Genomic DNA, 19,775 nt, shown 5'->3' with positions numbered 1-19,775 from the left:
CCTCCCAGTTGGGTAGAAAGGGAGAGCATTTGACTTCACTTCATGACCTGAGTGCTATTGGGCCTATCCAGTCAGTGCCTGCAATCTGTCATTTGTTGATTGTTATCACTATCTGTCTTTTGCTTTTCTAGGATTGTGGCCGAGAAGGTAAAGGAGGTTCTGTTTACCCGGCCCCGAAAGTATATCCAGTGCTCTAACTCAGAGACTGCAGAGCCTGGTTATATCAACATTACAGAGCTGGCGGCATCTATGTGCCGCTATGACCTAGACGACATGGACATCTTCTGGCTCCAGGGACTCAATGAGGACCTTGCAGAAATGGGTAAGTTATTTTTTCACAAGTAAGTTGCTTCTCGACACAACATGTGATTTTTTTTGTTGTTGTTAAGTTATCAGGACCATTTTACTTGCTTTCATCTTGTGGCTTCCTTTCTTTTCTGGCCTTTTTGTTTATTTTTCTCTTTGATTTTATCTTAATAAGGCATATTTTGAACTGCATAAATATATTGAAATAGAGCAATAAAATTTAAATCTGACCTTTTCTTTCCTTGTTCATGGTGAGTAGCACAGATCAGGGATAGCATGTAGGTTTCACGAGACTGTTTCCCCATTCTGAGTGTGTGAGTGGCCATGGCTCATGGACTTCTGGTTGAGGAGGATTCTAAGATTGGTTCCTCATTCAGCCCTGAAAAGCATTCAGATCAGAGAGCGGGCCCAAAGATAGTAGCGCCTCTACCATCTCTTCTTGATGGAGAGAAGCTCCAAGTTCAGCATTAGGCAGCACCACTGCAACTGACAGGTTGATATGACCAGGACGCCTTAATGCAGGACTCGTAATTTTGCTGCTTGAAAGAAGAATGGCAGGCCAAGCGTAAACCATCCCAAAGCAGTTCTTAGCTACCTCCAGAGACTTCTAGGGTGGTCATGCAACTCTCAAAAATAAAATAAAATGAAGCAAAAACAAACAGAAACCTTGCAAGTCAACATAATAATAATTTGAAAGAGAATGGATGCTATGCAGTACCTTACTGGCAATCTGGGAAATCCTAGGCTGAAAGGAAACTAACTCACACACAACTCTTTTTGACCTGTCTTCAATCTGAGCAGTGTTTAGGTCCAGGTGGTTCTGTGGAGCTGGGGGCTTTTTAATTCTATATATGAGATATGGTGAAGGATACGTTTGAGTTCATTTTTGTTTGAATCTCATTTGTTTGTTGTTAGTGCAAAGATCAGTGGTTTTCCTTTTCTTCCCTCCCTCTCCCTCTTTTTTTTTCTTCCTTTGTTTTGAGGTTGGTATCTGAATGTGTGTAACCAAAAAATTAAAATCGAATAAATCCAGTTTGGCACAATGGTGGTACTTATTTTGCCAGTAACCAATACTTACTCCTTGCTTTTTAAAACTTTTTGTTTTATGTCTTCTCTTGCTCTGCCCTCTAAGAGGAGAGGGGGTGTCAATTTAGGGTGGGAAGCACAAAGAGAAGAATAAAAGACGGTCAGAGAGGGAAAAGCAGAGTGGAGGGGCATAAACAAGTGGATTGATGGCTCGAGGTGTGGTGTTTATGAACCGCATAACATCCACATACATTAGAGTTGTTACAATGCTGCGATTGACATGACACTACCTTATAGCAAGGTCGCTTTGGTATTTTGCAGTTAATTCCCTTTGTATGAGTTTTTTAAAATAAACTTTATTTAGGAATAGTTTTACATTTACAGAGAAGTTGCATATTTAATACAGTTAGCTACATCCCTCACACAGTTTCAGTTTCCCCTAATGCTGACATCTCACTTCACCATGGTACATTTGTCAAAGCTAAGAAACCAACACAGGTACATTACTACTAGCTAAATTCCAGGCTTTATCAGGATTTTACCAATTTTTTACTAATGACTTTTTTCTGTCCCAGGATACCACACTGCATTTAGGCTTGGGCGAGTTTTAAAAGAGGGGATTGCCTTACCTCAAGCATTCCTTTAGGGTGAATGATATTGTAGTGAGGCTTCTAAGAGCTTAAAATAAACTTTTTTAAAAGCAATGTTCAATTAAGCATATTTTTGTGATTCAGATTAAGGAATTTTAAAAATTGACTGCTTACTACATACCAGGCATTATACTAAGAAATGTCTAAACATTACCTCATCTCAGCCTTACAAGAAATCAGTGAGTTTGATATTATCCTTATTTTATAGATAAGGAAACTAAGCCCTAGAGCAGATAAATAACTTGTCAAAGTTTATATAACCAATACGAGGTCAAGTTGGAATTTGAATCCAAGCGCTTTTCTAACCAGACACTATGCTCCTTCACTGCAGAGAGAAAGTTGGGATTTGTCTTGGCTGGAAAATTGAAACATACTACCTGGGTAGTTTTTTTTGTTTGTTTTATAAGTATCTACTACATTTAAAAAGGCAGTTTATGTGGAATTTCAAAGTTCCTTAGGAGATCTTATATTACAAATGAAATAGAATACTTAGGTAAATTTGTTTTCATTTATTTTGGGACTTGTTCCTCAGTTTACAAGCTGTTAGAATAAATATATGTGTGCTCTCACAAAATTATTAGTCCTCTAAGCAAAAAATGTTTAGTTTTTATCAATATCCACCATATGAATCTTATAGTTTGGTTATTAAGTATGGAAGACGAAGAAAAATTAAAAGTATAGAAGGAAAAGGAATCAAGAGTCAAAAAATAGAATTTCAAAATTTGCATTTAGACTTTTGTAAATGCTAACAGGTTTGTTTTGTACTGGAGTTTGACCTTGGTAAATTATTGGATTTTTTAAAAGTCAGGTTTGAAAAATAATATTTCATGTATATAATCACATACACAGTACCTAGAATTTTCTTTTATGACTTAATACCTTTTTGTATGAAAATTTCCTTGTATAACCATTAAATGTGCTCATTGGGACTAATTTGCTAAGAATGATTATTTATATCCAAATAGTTATGTGATTCTAATTACCTTATTATGCTATAAGTTAAAGTCTTCAAAATTACAAAGCTCAGTGAAAGTCCCCTCTCTGGGAATAAAAGAAAACGCAGAGATTTAGGAGGAGACTTGCTAGGATTTAGAGGAAATTGAAAGGGTCAGTAATTGATCTTACAAGGAATATGGTAAAATGTATTTCTCATTCATGTGTCAAACACTAATATGTAATGGTAGGTAAATATTAGAATAACTAGTGAAATGATTCCTTGAAATCTGATGGTATTAGATCAAGGAAGAGATGGTTTTGTCCTTTAGAATATCCTCACCCCTAGAAAGAGAACTGACTCTGGGTGGTGAACACACAATGTGATATATAGGTGATGTATTACAGAATTGTACATCTGAAATCTATATAACTTTACTAACAGTTGTCACCCCAATAAACTTGAATTAAAAAAAAAAAAAAAGAATATCCTCCTGACTGCACCGGGCTCACAGTAGGTGATTTGGGAATGACAGCTAACTGACAGGTTGATTGATTGTTTGTATTTCTGTGCAGGTTGTGGGCCAGTTGATGAGAATCTTATGGAAAAGACAATAGAAGTTCTGGAACGCCATTGCCATGAAAATATGAACCATGCTATTAAGACAGAGGAAGGGCTAGGCATAGAGTATGATGAAGATGTGATCTGTGATGTGTGCCGGTCTCCAGACAGTGAAGAAGGGAATGACATGGTGTTCTGTGATAAGTGTAACGTCTGTGTGCACCAGGTCAGTGAGCGCTGAGACCAGCACCTCCCCACGGTCAGCCTTGCTGAGGCTCACTGATGATCTCCAGCACCCATATCTGGGTAGCAAGCAGCTTGCATGTAGGGGGAAAATAAAGATTTGGCCTGGCTGTTCCTCAGTAATTCCTTTAGAAACAGTACTTCTTATGATCCCCAGGGTGACTTGCTAACTTTACCCCAGGGGCTACTCCCAGGTGATCACTGTGTTCCTGTATGCCCGTGCCATTGAGATTGCCTCGTTCAGTACTTTTACAATACCTTGGGGAGTCTCCTTGCTGCCTGCCTGGGAGTCTCTCCTCTGCCTTCCAATACTTGTTACCTCATCAGGTGCCCCCGTGGTCAGTAACCTTGAGTTTACACCTCCTGCAGCTGGAAGTCTGGACTCCTTATCCTAGCACCGGGCGCCCTCCCGTCTGCCACGTATACCACTCCCAGAAAGCTAGGTCAACTCCACTTTTAAAGATCATAGAATCTTAGGACTGTAAAGGACGGTCTCACTCCTCAGTTTTACAGGTTATGCCAGGAAGGTTAAGTGACTTTAACTAAGCTCTTACTGCTAGTTATTTGTCATTCTTTCTACCACACTGCCTTTTTAATGAATAATAGTGATGGTGATGATATCAACGTTCTTTTCAGCTTTTTCCTTTTCTTCCCCCACAAGCCGTGTGTTCCAGCGAAATAAGGTGACTTAAGGGGGCAGCGGTGGATAGTCCTGACACTATCCTGTCTCCATCTTTAGGCCACACCCCAATCCAAAATGCCTCCTCCCACCTCCAACTGTCAAAAATGTACATATCTTCCAAGGTCTAGTTCAAATCCTTTCTTGAGCTCCCCCATCCCAAGTGATTTTTCACTCTTCTGAACCTGTTGGATATTTCATTCATTTCATTAATGTATCTAGCAGATAGGTACGCACCACCATCCATATGCCAGGACTAAGGGCCAAAAGGAGATGCCAGATGAAACAGCAGCAGGTGTTCAGGCTGAGTGGAGAGCATGGTCGGATGGGGTGAAGGAGTGGGCAAAGCGTATTAGATGCAACTCTGAGCAATTCAGAGCCGCAGAGAGTGGTGGGCGGAGCTGGAAAGGCATGCAGAGTCAGGGGAGACAAGGGTACAAGGCACGCATGTGAAGGGCCTTCTCTCACAAACTAAGGAACTTCGGTTTTGTCCTATCAACTCTGAAGGATCGGATTTGTATTTCAGAAAGATCATTCTGGCTACAAAATGAAAGGATTATATAACAGGAGATATAAAGAGAAACCACGGCTTAAGACTTTGTTTTAATTCCCTGGGCCGTGTAACCTAACCCTCTATATTAGAAGGTACTCAAAATTATTCTGTGACCAGTTGGTTCTTCATTTTACTTTTGTCCTTGTTTTTTGTTTGTTTTTTAAGAGAATTTATGAAAGGTAATTTTTTTTAATGTATACACATTTATTTTACTTTATTGGGGAATGGTGTGTTTCTCCCGGGCCCATCAGCTCCAAGTCATTGTCCTTCAATCTAGTTGTGGAGGACGCAGCTCAGCTCCAAGTCCAGTCGCCGTTTTCAGTTTCTAGTTGCAGGGGGCGCAGCCCACCATCCCATGTGGGAATTGAACCAGCAGCCTTGTTGAGAGCTCGCATTCTAACCAACTGAGCCATCCGGCTGCCCCTCGGGCAGCTCAGTGGTATGCTCGTCTTCAATCTAGTTGTGGAGGGCGCAGTTCACTGGCCCATGTGGGAATCGAACCAGCAACCCTGTTGTTCAGAGCTCGCGCTCTAACCAACTGAGCCATCCGGCCGCCCACTTTTGTCCTTTAAAAGACTGAATTTCAAAAATTTGTCTTCACTCTACCAGTTATTGTCATTTATGTCACACCCTTAGTGAGAGAAAATCTTCATAAGGATGAATTTAGGTATTTGACAGTATAGGTCCACAGTCCCTTATCTGCAATTCCAAATTTTTAAAACTCTGAAAACTGCAAATTTTTGTTTAAGTTTGACACCAAAACTAGTTTGGGGGCAATAGTAGAACTCACCCAACATGAGGCCATTTATAGTCTTCATCCCATTTTGTGTAAATACTCATGTATTTTTTAGAGAAATATTAATGTATTTGATTATATGGCACTGGCCCTGGTCCCATTGGGGGGTTAGGTAATATACCGTGTATGTACTGTATTTCCTAAAATCTGAGCAACCCTGAATTTCTTGATGTTTCTCACCCTAGGGTTTTCTGATTAATGACTGTCAATCTGTAGTAAACTTAAAGGGAATAGTACAAAGATCATCTGTGTATACTTTCTGTATTTGTCCTTCATAGTTTGGACAAAATATTAAGGAATTATTTACAGGTTCTTTGACTAACAAAATGAAATGTAACATAGTAATTCTCCTCAAAGATATTTTTTTTGAAAACATACCCAGTGATGACTATGAATGATGCTCTTTCATCACGTAGAAAAAGATGACAGTAACACCTGCCCAGGCCTTGCAGGATGTAAGCTGGTATGTAGTAAAGCTGGATGTTGTGCCACATAAAATTTCAACAGAGGTTCTTCCAGAGTATATTCATTGGTATTCTGAAGTTACTTAGGTTAGAGCTCCCTCTGTTGACTGAAAAATGATTTAAAATAATTTGGAAGATTTGGTTTACTCAACACAATCGGGAACATATTGACATATGTATTAAACAGAAGTTTTGTTCTTTAATGCCACCATAGTATGCAAATGTTTGTGCCTCTGTGCCTATAATATACTTAAGAAGAGAGGTTTACTAAATAGACTTCAGATTTTAACAGTGAACTTAAAATTTTTCATTAAAAATTGTGAAACTTGAGACCATTCCAAGTCCCTTTGTATGTTCCATTTTCTGCTTCTTAGCCCAGGTATTGAATACTGAAACTGAGGCTTAAATTTGCCTGACGATACATGCTCATGGTTTTTCTATCTGTCATATATAATATTTGGCACTGAGTTTATTAACGCCCTGAAACTGTATGCAAAACATATGTTCATGCACGTGTGCAGTTTTCTCAAGAGAGTCCACAGCCTTCATCATTTTGTGGTCTACAAAAACTTGAGAACCACTGCTATGGAATACACGCTTCTATTATCTTATGACCATGAATAAGTCACACAAGACTCAGTAAATGATTTTCTGCTCAATAGAATGGCCAGGAGGTAAAGGGTCGTCCTAGAACCAGCCATTGGTTTTTCTTTTGCTGGTCTGAAAGAGGCTGTGTTTTAGGGAGGAAGCTTGCTTTCATGTCCCAGCACTCTTTCTGTCTGGACCTCAGAGAAAGAAAAGCTTTGAAAGTTAGAAACCTTATAAAGTGACGCTCTGCTGTTGTGAGAGCAGCCTGGCTGGATTCCACCTTCAGTTCTTGAGCTTTAATTTGTATGACCAAACCTACCGACTGGAGCTCAGTGTAGAGATCATTCCAGATAAATTGATGATAAAGGACCTACCCCCAGTGACCTTAAAGTCTCAGGGAGGAGATGAAACATAACAGCCGAAGCAGAGCCTATGTGAAGCAGAGTGTGTACCTAGTGAGAGGAAGCACTGAGTAGAAGGCCGGGGCTGAGAAGTGGAGCAGACACAGGGGTATAGTGGCCTGAGCAGTGAGGTGAGGAGCAGCAGGCTTTAGATCCAGGGCCAGCAAACATTTCCTTTGAAGGCTCAGTCCCTGTTACATATTTTTTTAATGTCCTTTAAGTATGAAAAACATTCTCAGCTTGTTGGCCTTACGAAACAGGCTACAGGTAGTTTGCCAACCCCTGGTTTAGAAGGGGGTGGGGGTGAGAGCAGAAGGAATTTCTAGAGGGTTTGTTGCTGTGCAATGGTATGAAATCACTGTTTCAATAAGACTATGGCAGCCAAATAGAGGAAGGGTTGAAGGTGTGAAGGGAGAGGAGGAGGATTTCGAAATAAATCAGTCCAGGCCTGATGTGATGAGGGCTTGGGTGGAGCCATTGTGGTCGGGATGGGGAAGAAGGTCAGAGTCTAAAGGTCACTGCAGGGAGGACTCATAAGCCCTGGGGACAATAGGTGAAGGAGGAAAGGGGATGATAGGAGTCTGGGAATTTGGATCTGGAAGATGGGAAGCATGGTGGTGATATGGATAGAGAGAGCTGGAAAAGGGGGCTAGTTGGCGGGTGGGGGGGTGACATGATGGTAAGTGTTGTGATTTGAATCTGAGCTGTGGGTGAACCACCTGGGCAGGCACAGATTTTGAAGCTGCCGTGGTGAATAAGTCAGTGGTGTAGGGTGTCCCAGGCCACATGGGGAGCCAGGTGGCCCCCAGGTTTGGTCCCAAATGGTGAGAGTAGAGCACTAACTAGGGAAGGATGGGCATAATTGGAGGTAATGAAAAGGAAATCTAGAATGTTTTCCAAACTAATCTCCATCCTCTCCCCCAGTAATTCATTTGTTTGTCCAGCTTCATTCCGCAAAGGATTTGAAGCAGCTTCCAAAACTCATTATGGAGTATTGTGATTAGTCTAATATTCTATTCAATTCAGTATTTATTCACAAGGCCCTTTTTCTTCAACTCAAGCAAGTAATTGCTACAATTTGCAGAGTGCTTTTTGTGTACCAAGTAGTTAGGTTCTTTAAACATCAACTCATTTTCTTAGAAGTTTCGTTCTGTTTATTTTCTAACACGTTTTTCTTGATCACAACACTGCATGACACGTAGAAGTGTTGAATAAGTATGTGACTAATTATAATAATCATTGAAGAAGCTTTAAAAAATGGAGACCCCAAAAAAATATATATGTAATCCCCAAACTCAGATAACAGTTGGGCTAACCTTTGCATGTATTTCCTTCTAATCTTACTCTGTTCTCACAGACCGACATACTGCTTTTAGAACAGATGCTGGAAGTTGCCTTTTTTTTTTTTTGTGGAGTATTTTAAACCGTGCTTTCCCGAAAATAAGCCCTAGCTGGACCATCAGCTCTAATGCATCTTTTGGAGCAAAACTTAATGTAAGACCCAGTCTTATATTATATTATGTTATACCCATTCTTATATTAAAACAAGACTGGGTCGTATATTAATATTTGCTCCACAAGACGCATTAGAGCTGGTGGTCCGGCTAGGGCTTATTTTCAGGGAAACAGGGAAGTACTAAATGCTAGATATGAGTTTGTTTGGCCTTATTGGCCTCTTTCTCCTAAAAGTGGAGGATACTCTGTGGCTGTACCAGAAAGCAGACATCGACCCTGGTGAGAAGAATGCTAACCACTGTCCCTTTTCCTCGTGTCCCCAGGCCTGTTACGGCATCCTCAAGGTCCCAGAAGGCAGCTGGCTGTGTCGTTCCTGTGTCATGGGCATTCAGCCACAGTGTCTATTATGTCCAAAGAAAGGTGGGGCCATGAAGACCACCAAGACAGGAAGTAAATGGGCTCACGTCAGTTGTGCCCTGTGGATTCCAGAGGTAAGAACTCATCCAAGCTTGTGAGGCCTTTTGCTTGAGGGTACCCCCATTTCCCACAATATTCAGACCGCCTTAGGCGTCATAGAGATGCTTCATGCCTGCCCATGTTTCTGAGGTGATAATGCTTCTACGTGAGCTCCCTCACATCCGTCTTGGATAAAAGTGATCATGTAAGCCCATGCTGAATCATTGATAGGTGGTACTGCCAGCAGTACTGGATAAATTGTAGGACAGTAGAAGCACAAAAGACCAGGAAATGAGCAGCAGATTTTTAAAAAATATTTATTAAATTTAGTGGGGTGACATTGGTTAGTAGAATTACTATATAGGTTTCAAGTGTATAAATCTATAATATATTATCTAACTATTGCATTGTGTGTTCACCACCCAGAGTCAGTTCTCCTTCCATCACATATATTTGAGCTCCTTTACCCTCATTTACCATCCCCTCCCCCCTTATTCTCTGGTAACCGCTAAACTGTTGTCCGTATCTATGAGTTTTTGTTTGTTCGTCTCGTTCCTTTGTTGCTTTCAGTTTTATATCCCACATAGGAGTGAAGTCATATGGTTCTCAACTTTTTCTGTCTAACTTATTTCGCTTAGCATGATAGTCTCAAGATCCATCCATGTTATTGCAAATGGCAGTATTTCATCTTTTCTTATGGCAGAGTAGTATTCTATTATGTATGTACACCACATCTTCTTTATCTAAGCGTCTATCGAAGGATACTTCGGTTGTTTCCATGTCTTGACCATCGAGCAACAGATTTTTTAAGGTAACATTTACCTTAAAATACCAAATATTAAGCGTAGGGGTTCATGCATTTTCACACATGTGTGTATCTGTAACCACAACCCACACCAAGACATGGAACTCTCTGGAAAGATCCCTCATACCCACTTTCCGGTCCCTCTTTGGGTCCCTATTACCCAAGAGTGATTGCTATCAGTATACATTAATTTTGTCTGTTTTTGAACTTCATATAAATAGAAGCATACTTTTTGCACTTCTTTCTGTCTGGCTAACACTCTGTTGTAGTGTGTATCAACATTCATTCCTTTCTATTGCTGGATGGTGTTCCATTGTATGGATATACTGTGATTTATTTATCCACTCTCCTTTGATGGGCATTTGAGTTGTTTCCATTTTGAGGCTATTACAAATAAAGTGAGCAACAGCTCTTTCCCCCGACCCCCCTGTGATGGTTGCCCTTTGATTTTTGAATCTCTTTCCAGAGCTTGGATTCAACATTTGTTTAAGAGCTTCTTTATTCAAAACTCCACCCGTTATTATTTAATCTAGTTCTTCGGTTGCTGGTATTTCTTGATGGGCTGTGTGCACACTAAGTTGATTAAAAAGGGCTTCCAGACAGTACTTCTCCTTACTTCTTATGGCTGCCCTTTTTTAAAACTATTTGGACATCCCACTCACATCCTCTTTCCCCAGCCCCTATCCAAGCCAGCAAATTTGTTAGGCAGTTTAACTATAGGACAAGAGAGACTACAGAATTCAGTTCACGGGGGAGCTGATGATAATATATCAGTAATTCATTCTCCTTTGACATTTCCCTGGCTTTATTCTTGTTAATGTCAGTTCCAGGGGAGTTATACAATAATCAAGTTCACAGAGTTAAACTGAAAGTTCTAGATACATACTGTGGTATTCTTATGGATATAGAGGTCAGTATTTTTAAAAATACTTGACAAGTGGTTTCTGTTTCTTACTAAGAACATCCAGCTTATAGATATGTGAAATGAACTTTCAGGTTTCTGGCCTGAGAGTGACTATTTTCCAGCAGCAAATCCCTTGCTAAGAGCGCAGGCTCTCTCAGCATATAAGAGTCTGGAATATGACTCAGGAAGAGTTCTTTAAAAGTAAAAGAAACTTTCACACCTATTGACCTTCTTTTATGGTTTCTAGTACCTGGTTTCCAGTACCCTTTGGGCTGGTTTCTTGATGTGGGCAGAACTTGTGCTGCTTTAACCATCCTTATTCAACAGGCCTTCACTTTTTAGAGTTGTGTCTCTCTGAGAAATTCATGTACGTATTTGTATTAAAGAAAAAGAGAAAAGAAAAAGAAAACACTTTTTACTAGGAGTTACTTGACCCCTTATTTTCATGTGGAAGAGAATTTTCCATCTTTTTTTTAAAACATCCTTTTCCTTTCAGGACTCTCCCAAAGACTTAATTTCTCTTTGAAGCCACTTTGGCTGAGAGAGTAGATGAATCAGCTGATGATACACATGTGATTTTAAGGACTTTTGTGTACAAATGTTGTCATCCCCATCCTTTCTACTTATGTGCTGCAATCTCTTCATTATACAAATTGCTGCTACTTTCCAACAATATCATGCTTCTTTGTAAACTGAACTGAAAGGCTTGTCGCTGCCTCTGTTTCTCATCCTTCATCGATTAAATGAAAAAAAACAAGGCATGTGGCACCATCTGTAACATAATAGGTGCTAGATTTTGTGAATTTTAATTTCTTTCCTTAGTAGCTTTCTTTTTTTAATTAAAGTTTATTGGGGTGACAATTGTTAGTAAAGTTACATAGATTTCAGGTGTACAATTCTGTAATACATCATCTATAAATCCCATTGTGTGTTCACCATCCAGAGTCAGTTCTCCTTCCATCACCATATATTTGATCCCCTTCTTAGTAGCTTTCTTTGATTCCTAAGTAAAGTGTACATGTCTTTGATTCATTAAGGTAACCACGCCTAGTCTCCACTCCAGCCCTCTCATCCTATATATGAATCGTTATATTACTGGAAATGATTGAAGTTCTGAGCAGTGGCAGCGACAAGTTTTGTTTCTCCTTAGTCCCATAGTAACCTTAAGAGCCATGGCTCACCTCGTTGTTGTGATGTTCTGAGCTTCATGTAACATCATTCACGGTTTGTAGAAGGGATTTCAGTAATGCCATGGGGCCTCGCCTTATGCTGCTGTTTTCTTCGTAGGTCAGCATTGGTTGTCCCGAGAGGATGGAACCAATTACAAAGATATCCCACATCCCACCCAGTCGGTGGGCCTTAGTCTGTAACTTGTGCAAGTTGAAGACAGGAGCTTGCATTCAGGTAAGTCCCCATGAGAAGTGGTAGAGTGGGCTAACACCAAATTAGCCAGACTCGCCCACCCAGTGAGAGCATTCTGTTAACTGAAAGGTTATTCAGGAGGCCCCCCACTCTCTCCCAGGGCTCTGCCATTGTACAGACCATTTCTGGAACCCTTTTTTTTTGGACATTGTCTCTGAACTCTTCAGCTTAGTCTTTTCAGTATCCATAGCGGTAGTTAATTTCCATCCTTGGTTGTCAGAGTTGATGAATCAGGTGAATTCTGAAGCACTCGGCTCAGATGACCAGAGAGACTGTACCATTGAGCCCCACAGCACACCTACTACCTAAGGCCACTCCGCTAAGACCGGGAGACATAGCAGCTCCACCTTAAATAAAAACAAACACAGGGAGGCAGCCAAAATGGGGAGACAAAGAAACACGTCCCAAATGAAAGAATAGAACAAAACTCCAGGGGTGGGGGAATAAAACGAAATGGAGACAAGCAATCTACCAGGCACAGAGTTCCATTCACTGGTTATAAGGATGCTCAGTGATCTCAGGGAGAACTTCAACACAGAGATAGGAAGCATAAAAATAGAGATAGAAAACATAAAGAACCAAGCAGAAATGAAGAATATAATAACAGAGATAAAGAAGACATTACAGGCTCCAGGGTACAACGTGAGGTGCCTCCGTGGTTACACAACTCACAGGTGATTGTACCCAGTACCTGCAGCTGGAGAAGGACAAGCACCAATTTCATCCAGCAAGGCTGATCCCTATGACCAGGGAGCTGACCTTTAGCTAATTTTAATGTTATTATAATGTCATTTGGATCCTTTTGTACTTCATAAGCATGATGATTGGGTGTCCACACTCTTGTGTGAGATATGCCTCCCACAATAACTTGTACACAAATGTTCATAGTACCATTATTTCATAAAAGCCAAAAAGTGTAAACAATGCAAATGACTATCAACTAATGAATGGATAAACAAATGTGGTATAGCCATACAATAGAATATCATTTGGCCATATTTTAAAAAGAATGAAATTCTAATACTTGTTACAACATGAACTTTGAAAACATGCTAAGTGAAAGAAGCCAGACACAAGCAGCCACATATTATATGGTTCCACTTACATGAAATGCCCAGACTAGGCCTATCTATAGAGATATAAAGTAGATTACTGGTTGGGCGGGGCTGGGCTTGGGAACAGGGAGCGACTGTACATAGGCATGAGATTTCTTTGGGGAGGGGTTGAAAATGTACTGGAATACATATGGAGATGTTTGTACAACTCTATAAAATATACTAAAGACCACTGAAGTGTATACTTAAAATTGGTGAATTTATGGTATGTAAATTATATTTCAATAAAACTGTTTTTTAATAGGCATAATAGTACCTCCCCTATCACCTTAAGTGGTTACAGTAGAAATAAATGAGATGTATATAGAGGCATTTTGTGTAATAAAATGTTTTGGGGGAAAAGTAAAATAGGCTTTTAATTGGCACCAAAACTTAGTTGGCATTTCTCCTTTGCCATCGAAATACATAGACCTCCAGCTATAAATATCATAGAATGACTTCTTTTTTTGAAACTAGATGACTTTTATGGCAGTTTCCTAAGGACATTACAGTTTTCATCTAAATACCCAATTCGTATTTGTGTATTTTATTTTAGGTAATTTATATTTATGTTTCTATTAGATTGCTGCAAAAGTAATTGTGGTTTTCGCAATTATTTTTAACCTTTTAAACCACAATTACTTTTGCACCAACCTAATACATTCTACAAATTTGAACTGAGAGAGATGATTTGTTTTTAGCTTCCCATTAGTAATAGTTTTATGTCACACATCCATTCTCTTAAATAGAAAACAATCTTTTTGCTTTCTTTTCCCATATTTGTATCAGTTATTAAATAGCAAAAGAACACTATGCCCAACACTTTTAATCTTCTGCTAAAGAATGCCTTTTGCGTCTTGTTTTTTAAATGACTGGCTAGTTTCTTAGCTGAGTGATGACAAAAGATACCCAGATAAAAATACGTTTGGGGCTTTTATCATGGTCATTTTCATGAGGCTTTTCAAATACATGGAAGTTTTAAGAATACAGATGTCAGTGTAGTGTAACAAACTTTTCCAACAGAGCTTTCCAGAGCTGGGGTGGGCTGTTGTGGGAGTACTAGAGTAATTAGTAAATGGCTAGATGACCACTGCATTGAAAAGTGGAAAGAGTGGGAGGTAGGGGGGCGGTGAAGGTGGAGAATCAGGTCTTTTAGAGGAAGCACAAGCAATAATAAATGTGGTGCTCGATAAGATGATCTTAGAATTCCATCCCTGGGATCTTTTATCCTGTGAAGTTAATTTCAATGGAATCTGCCCCACTAAAGCTTTGATGGTTGTCAGGATTCTGTTAGGTGTTGAATTTCTCAGTCTATTACAAGGAGACCTGTCAGGGTTTGCATTTCTTCAGTCTTTATTCATGTCCAAGGTCGTTCTCTATATTTAGTTATCAAAAACCCAACACATAGGTAATTGAGCATTTTGCCCTCCAGATGCAGCCATCCAAAAGAGTTGAAACTTGGCTTTAACCATGGGCATTCCCACTACATCCTTTGAAACAAATCCTCCATTGCTTTCCCTCCTGCCTCTGCAGGAGGCATAAATACACCCAAGCATATTAAATCTTTGGAAGGAAAGCTATAGCAGTATAACCATAACAAATGGTAACTGAGACTAAGTGAAGAACAGGAAAGAAGTACAGTAGTCATGGCCAGATTCTCCCTGGTCTGTGTTGAATCTGTGAATGGCAAAATATAGTTAATTTCAGATTATCTATAACCATACTGTCCAATAGAACTTTATGCAGTGATGAAAGTCTGTGCTGTCCAGTATGGTGGGAATATGACTAATGTGACTGAGAAATTGAATTTTTCATTGCGTGTAATTTTAATTAATTTAAATAGCTACTTGTGGCTGGTTGGCTACCATGTCAGAGAGCACAGCTCTATAAGAACAATTTCAAGAAGTTAGATTACTTAGATATTGGAGTTCCCATGGCCTTTTTAGAACTAGTAGATACTCTGGCAATAATACTGACTTGTTTTTCCTGTAATTTGTTCAGAAGAATTTCTTGAGCACCTGCTTGTTCAATAGTGGATGGCAATGCATGACGAATCATGCAGCTGCTCTCTTTTAGAACGATGGCCAGGGGGTTGACATTGGTTATTCTGTAGGTACAGGGTGAGAAGTACCAGTATAGAAGCACATAATAATAAGATAACCTGGGAGACACAGAATAGGGACAGCATGACTCTTTACAGAGTTCAGGGAAGACTTCTCAGACAAACTTAATGCTTGAGCTGAAACCTTAAAGGGGAGTCTGGATCTTTTGGGGGGGTTTTGCCTTTGTTTTGCTGTTTTCTATAAGAACAGATTTCCTGGGTGACTTGTAAAGCCTCTGTCATGATCAATTCAGGACCAGCTTTATCCCTGTCTTTCCTTTGCTTCCTGAGTTCTCAATTTAGGCCCAGGTATACAGGGCTTCCCCTTCTCCCCAGCCCCACTGCCGTAACACATCTTTTATCTTCCTTTAGTGCTCAGTGAAAAGCTGCATCACTGCCTTCCATGTCACCTGTGCCTTTGAGCACAACCTAGAAATGAAGACCACCCTAGATGAAGGGGATGAAGTGAAGTTCAAGTCATACTGCCTCAAGCACAGCCAGAACAGGCAGAAATCCGGGGAGGCCGAGTACCCCCTACATAGGGCTGCAGAGCAGAGCCAGGCCAAAAGTGAGAAGATCAGCCTGCGGGCACAGAAGCTTCGGGAGCTGGAGGAGGAGTTCTATACCCTGGTCAATGTGGAAGATGTGACCACTGAGCTGGGGCTGCCTACACTAATAGTGGACTTTATCTACAATTACTGGAAACTAAAGCGGAAAAGTAACTTCAATAAGCCGTTACTGCCTCCAAAGGAGGATGGAGAAAATGGCCTAGTACAGCCAAAAGAGGAGAGTATTCACACTCGAATGAGAATGTTTATGCATCTACGGCAAGACCTAGAGCGGGTAAGGAGACCAGCTGTGACGAGTGTGTAAGTCTCAGTCTGCATAGAAATGGAAGTCCCACTTCCGGTTGTTTTCTTTTAAGTGTCAGTTCATTTATAGTGTGGGCTTCTGTGTCCTTGCTTATCTTCTCATTTCATCATGGCCCCAGACACTGGGCTCTGCTTCAGTTTTGTCAGGGAATGGCGAAGCCTTACTTGTATGCTCCAGGAACCCTAAATAAATTCTCCTTTGGTTTATTTTTTATTCACCATTGAGCCTAAGTTAGATCAGTTGTATCTTACTGACACACTTATGAGGCTGCGGGCAGAAGAAAGAATGAATTTTGTTCAGGAAAGCCCTAGTTCAGAGTTTCTCAAACTCGGCACTGTTGACATTGGTGCTGGATGGTTCTTTGTTGTCAAGGACTGTCCTTTGTTGTGTCCTTGGTAAGATGCTTAGCAGCATCCTTGCTCTCTACCCACTAGTGGCCAGCAGCCAACCTGCCTCCCCCTGCGCCCAGATACCAGTTGTGACAACCAAAATATTTCCAGACTGCCAAATGCCCTGGGGGTCAAATTCGTCCTTGGTTGAGAGCCTCTGCACCAGATAATTCCATTTAACTCATGATACATATGATATGAATAAAGTACCAATTTAGTAGATATTGTATATACACAGTATCTACTAAATTCTGTGGGGAAAACACAGGGCCTAACTTATACCCCTGTGGTACCAATGTAGTAGATACTATATATACATATATATACAATAAAATGTATATATAGCATCTACTACATTGGTACCACAGGGGTATAAGTTAGGCCCTGTGTTTACCCTACAGAATTTTATTATCAAGTATAATTACAGAGATGGCTTATTTGTTTGTTTTTCTCTGCTGCCAGAATTTGGAAGGGAACTAATAGATTTGGCTCACTTTTTACAATTTAACTCACACATATATGGCACTTACTGTGCGGCGACACTGTTGTAAGCATTTTTTATATAAATTTCATTGGGGTGTTGTAAGCATTTTTTTTATAAATATTGACTCATTTAATCCTAACATGCCTATAAAGTAAGTGCTATTATTATCCCTACTTACAGATGAATAAACTAGGACACTGAAAGGTTGAATAATTTGGCCAGATGGGGAGTATGACAGAGTGAGGATTTCCCCCTTGTGACTGAGTTGAAAGAGTGAGCAGTAGACTTTCTCTATAACTGTTGGAAACTGAAACTTTATCCTGCTGGTCCAGCACTCATTAGAAAATTGTACTGGATCCAGCATTATCATTGTTTACTCAGGGAAGGCTGAAATGTTAAATTATCATTCAGTCTTTCCCAGCCTGGCTGTGCAGATAACTGGCAAGCCCAGGACACTGCAGGAAGAGTAGGTTTTAGGAGGTAGCTTTGGAGTCTTTTACTCATGCTGCTGATTGATGTGGGAACCACGATCCCACAAATGACCAATGCTGTGTGAATTCATGTGGAGTGGCTGTCGTTGTACAGCCTTTAGGTTCGTTCTTCTCTCCTCACCGCCCCCCACCCCACCCGACTTTAGTTGTCTAAATTTAAGCTAAACAATTTTGTCAGATTAGCCCAACATGACAAAAGTCTCTGTTTGCTGGGGTTTGGGCTTTCAGGTCCGAAATTTGTGCTACATGATCGGCCGGCGAGAGAAGCTGAAGCTGTCACAAAACAAACTACAGGAACAGATCTTCGGTTTACAGATTGAGCTTCTTAACCAGGAAATGACTTCAGGTAACCTATATATCAAAGATGGTCTAGAAAATACCGGGGATGCCAAAAAAATGTATACAAGTCAACACTTTGGTCAATGTTGCTCAAGCAGTAGTTTGCTGTAATCAGAAGTGTCTGGACGCTGATGGTAACCACTTTGAGCACCTCTTGAAATTGCAGACGTCAAACCTGACTTGTATTCATCTTTTGTTATCGGTGTATATTAAGTATTACAATTTTAATACAGTTTTCCTTTCCTAAAATGTGTATACATTTTTTGGCACCCTGTGTATATGGATTCTATTTTAACAACTTAAATTTTATGTCAATTTTTTCACTTAAAAATCGTTTAAAATTCTTGTCAAATATCTCATTTGCTCTAGTCCAGCCATGATACAGTGTGACCCATTCCACTGTCAACTCATGAGACAAGAAATCCCAGGGTGGGATTGGGGGAGTTGCAGGTCTAGGGAAGATAATATAGGTCCCAGACAGATTGGGGCCATTAGTTGGAGCCATGAAATTGTTCTATAATCATTAGATTCATTTATAAATCAAGAAGATAGTATCTAATCCTAGTTTCCAAAAAATGTTTCATTCCAGCGTTAGCCATCTTAACAATAATCTATTAAATCCTTAGCCACAAGTTAGGAGATCTGGGTTCTTGTCTCTTCATTTATTCACTAATATTTGTTGAGCACCTACTATGGGCTAAGAACTGAGCTAGAAGATAAGAGAGAGCAGTCAGTGAGACAGAATCCCTGCCTGCAAGGTACACTGCCTTGCAGGGACAGGTGAGAGAGACAGGTGAGCATAATTAGAGTGCCCTGAGCATGGAGAGCGTGGCTGGAATGGTGACAGTCATATTCAGTAACGTATAACCTCCGTATGCCTCATTTAACACAGAGGTTGGTGGCAGAGCTTGGGCAACAAGGGGTCTCTGTGCTATTGGCTTCTCAGTGGTGGGAGTTGGCCCCATAACTGCTTGTGGCATCAGTAGATGGCAGTCCCTGGTAGAGAAGGGGGCTGTCAGTGTTCCACATGGACCCCTGGGGAATAAATGGTGCCCATCAGGGCACCTAATAGTTGTCCTCTCTGTATGTCATTTTTGTGAGGCTACATTAAGGTAATAATGGGCAAAGGCCAAGGCCATATGCAAGGAGGAACTGTTTGGTAGTGCTCTGTTAATTTCAGAGCACTCAAAATAGTAGAGAGATGACCTGTTCTAAATATGACTGTAGGGTGAAATAGCCAGGTAACCGATAGCCAGCACTCCCCAGGCCAAACCCATAGCAGGCCATGGGCAGGGATGTCAGTCCTTTCCTCCCGGCCTTGCCACTACAAAACCTGCCCCACACTTCCATGACGGTCATTCATAGTGGGGAAATGTTTTTCAGTTAAGGATGTAAAATACTCAGGAACCACCCACTACCACTTCTACTAGTGCCAGGTTAAAACCCATATATGCGCCTCACCCACCAAAGCCAGTGCTGCGTTCCTGAAGGTTTGTATTTGACTTGCTTTAGGATGGCCAGGAAAGACTGTAGGGTGGCGTCTGAACTGTCTGTGTTCAAGGTGCATCCTAAGTGCTGTCCAGTACCCACCATGTGCGCGTGCGTGCACGCACACACAGACCCTATGTGTGAATCATTGCTGGTGACATTCTTTTCATAACTGGAAGGGGCAGAGGTGGGGGTATAGGAGGCAGCACACTAGTCTTTGTGATCATTTTACAGACTGGGAGAGCAGAAGGAGTGAGGTCGGGAGTCACAGAG

At 40.6% G+C, this 19,775-nt stretch overlaps 1 protein-coding gene across 5 annotated transcripts in view; it reads left to right on the top strand.

Moving 5' to 3' along the window:
* JADE3 (jade family PHD finger 3) overlaps positions 1–19,775 on the top strand; it is a 143,991-nt gene that overhangs the window by 120,954 nt on the left and 3,262 nt on the right. For all 5 annotated transcript variants that reach the window (XM_081042427.1, XM_081042426.1, XM_081042428.1 and 2 more), the window contains 6 exons: positions 132–322; positions 3,492–3,703; positions 8,980–9,147; positions 12,109–12,225; positions 15,811–16,281; positions 17,904–18,021. In XM_081042427.1, coding sequence (XP_080898553.1) covers positions 132–322; positions 3,492–3,703; positions 8,980–9,147; positions 12,109–12,225; positions 15,811–16,281; positions 17,904–18,021 — 1,277 coding nt within the window. The remainder of the gene's footprint in view (positions 1–131; positions 323–3,491; positions 3,704–8,979; positions 9,148–12,108; positions 12,226–15,810; positions 16,282–17,903; positions 18,022–19,775) is intronic.

This window comes from Rhinolophus hipposideros, assembly GCF_964194185.1.
Source record: "Rhinolophus hipposideros genome assembly, chromosome: X".
Classification (NCBI taxonomy): Eukaryota; Metazoa; Chordata; class Mammalia; order Chiroptera; family Rhinolophidae; genus Rhinolophus; species Rhinolophus hipposideros.
Note: the sequence above shows the minus strand (reverse complement) of the source record. Positions and strands in the feature narration are given on the sequence as shown.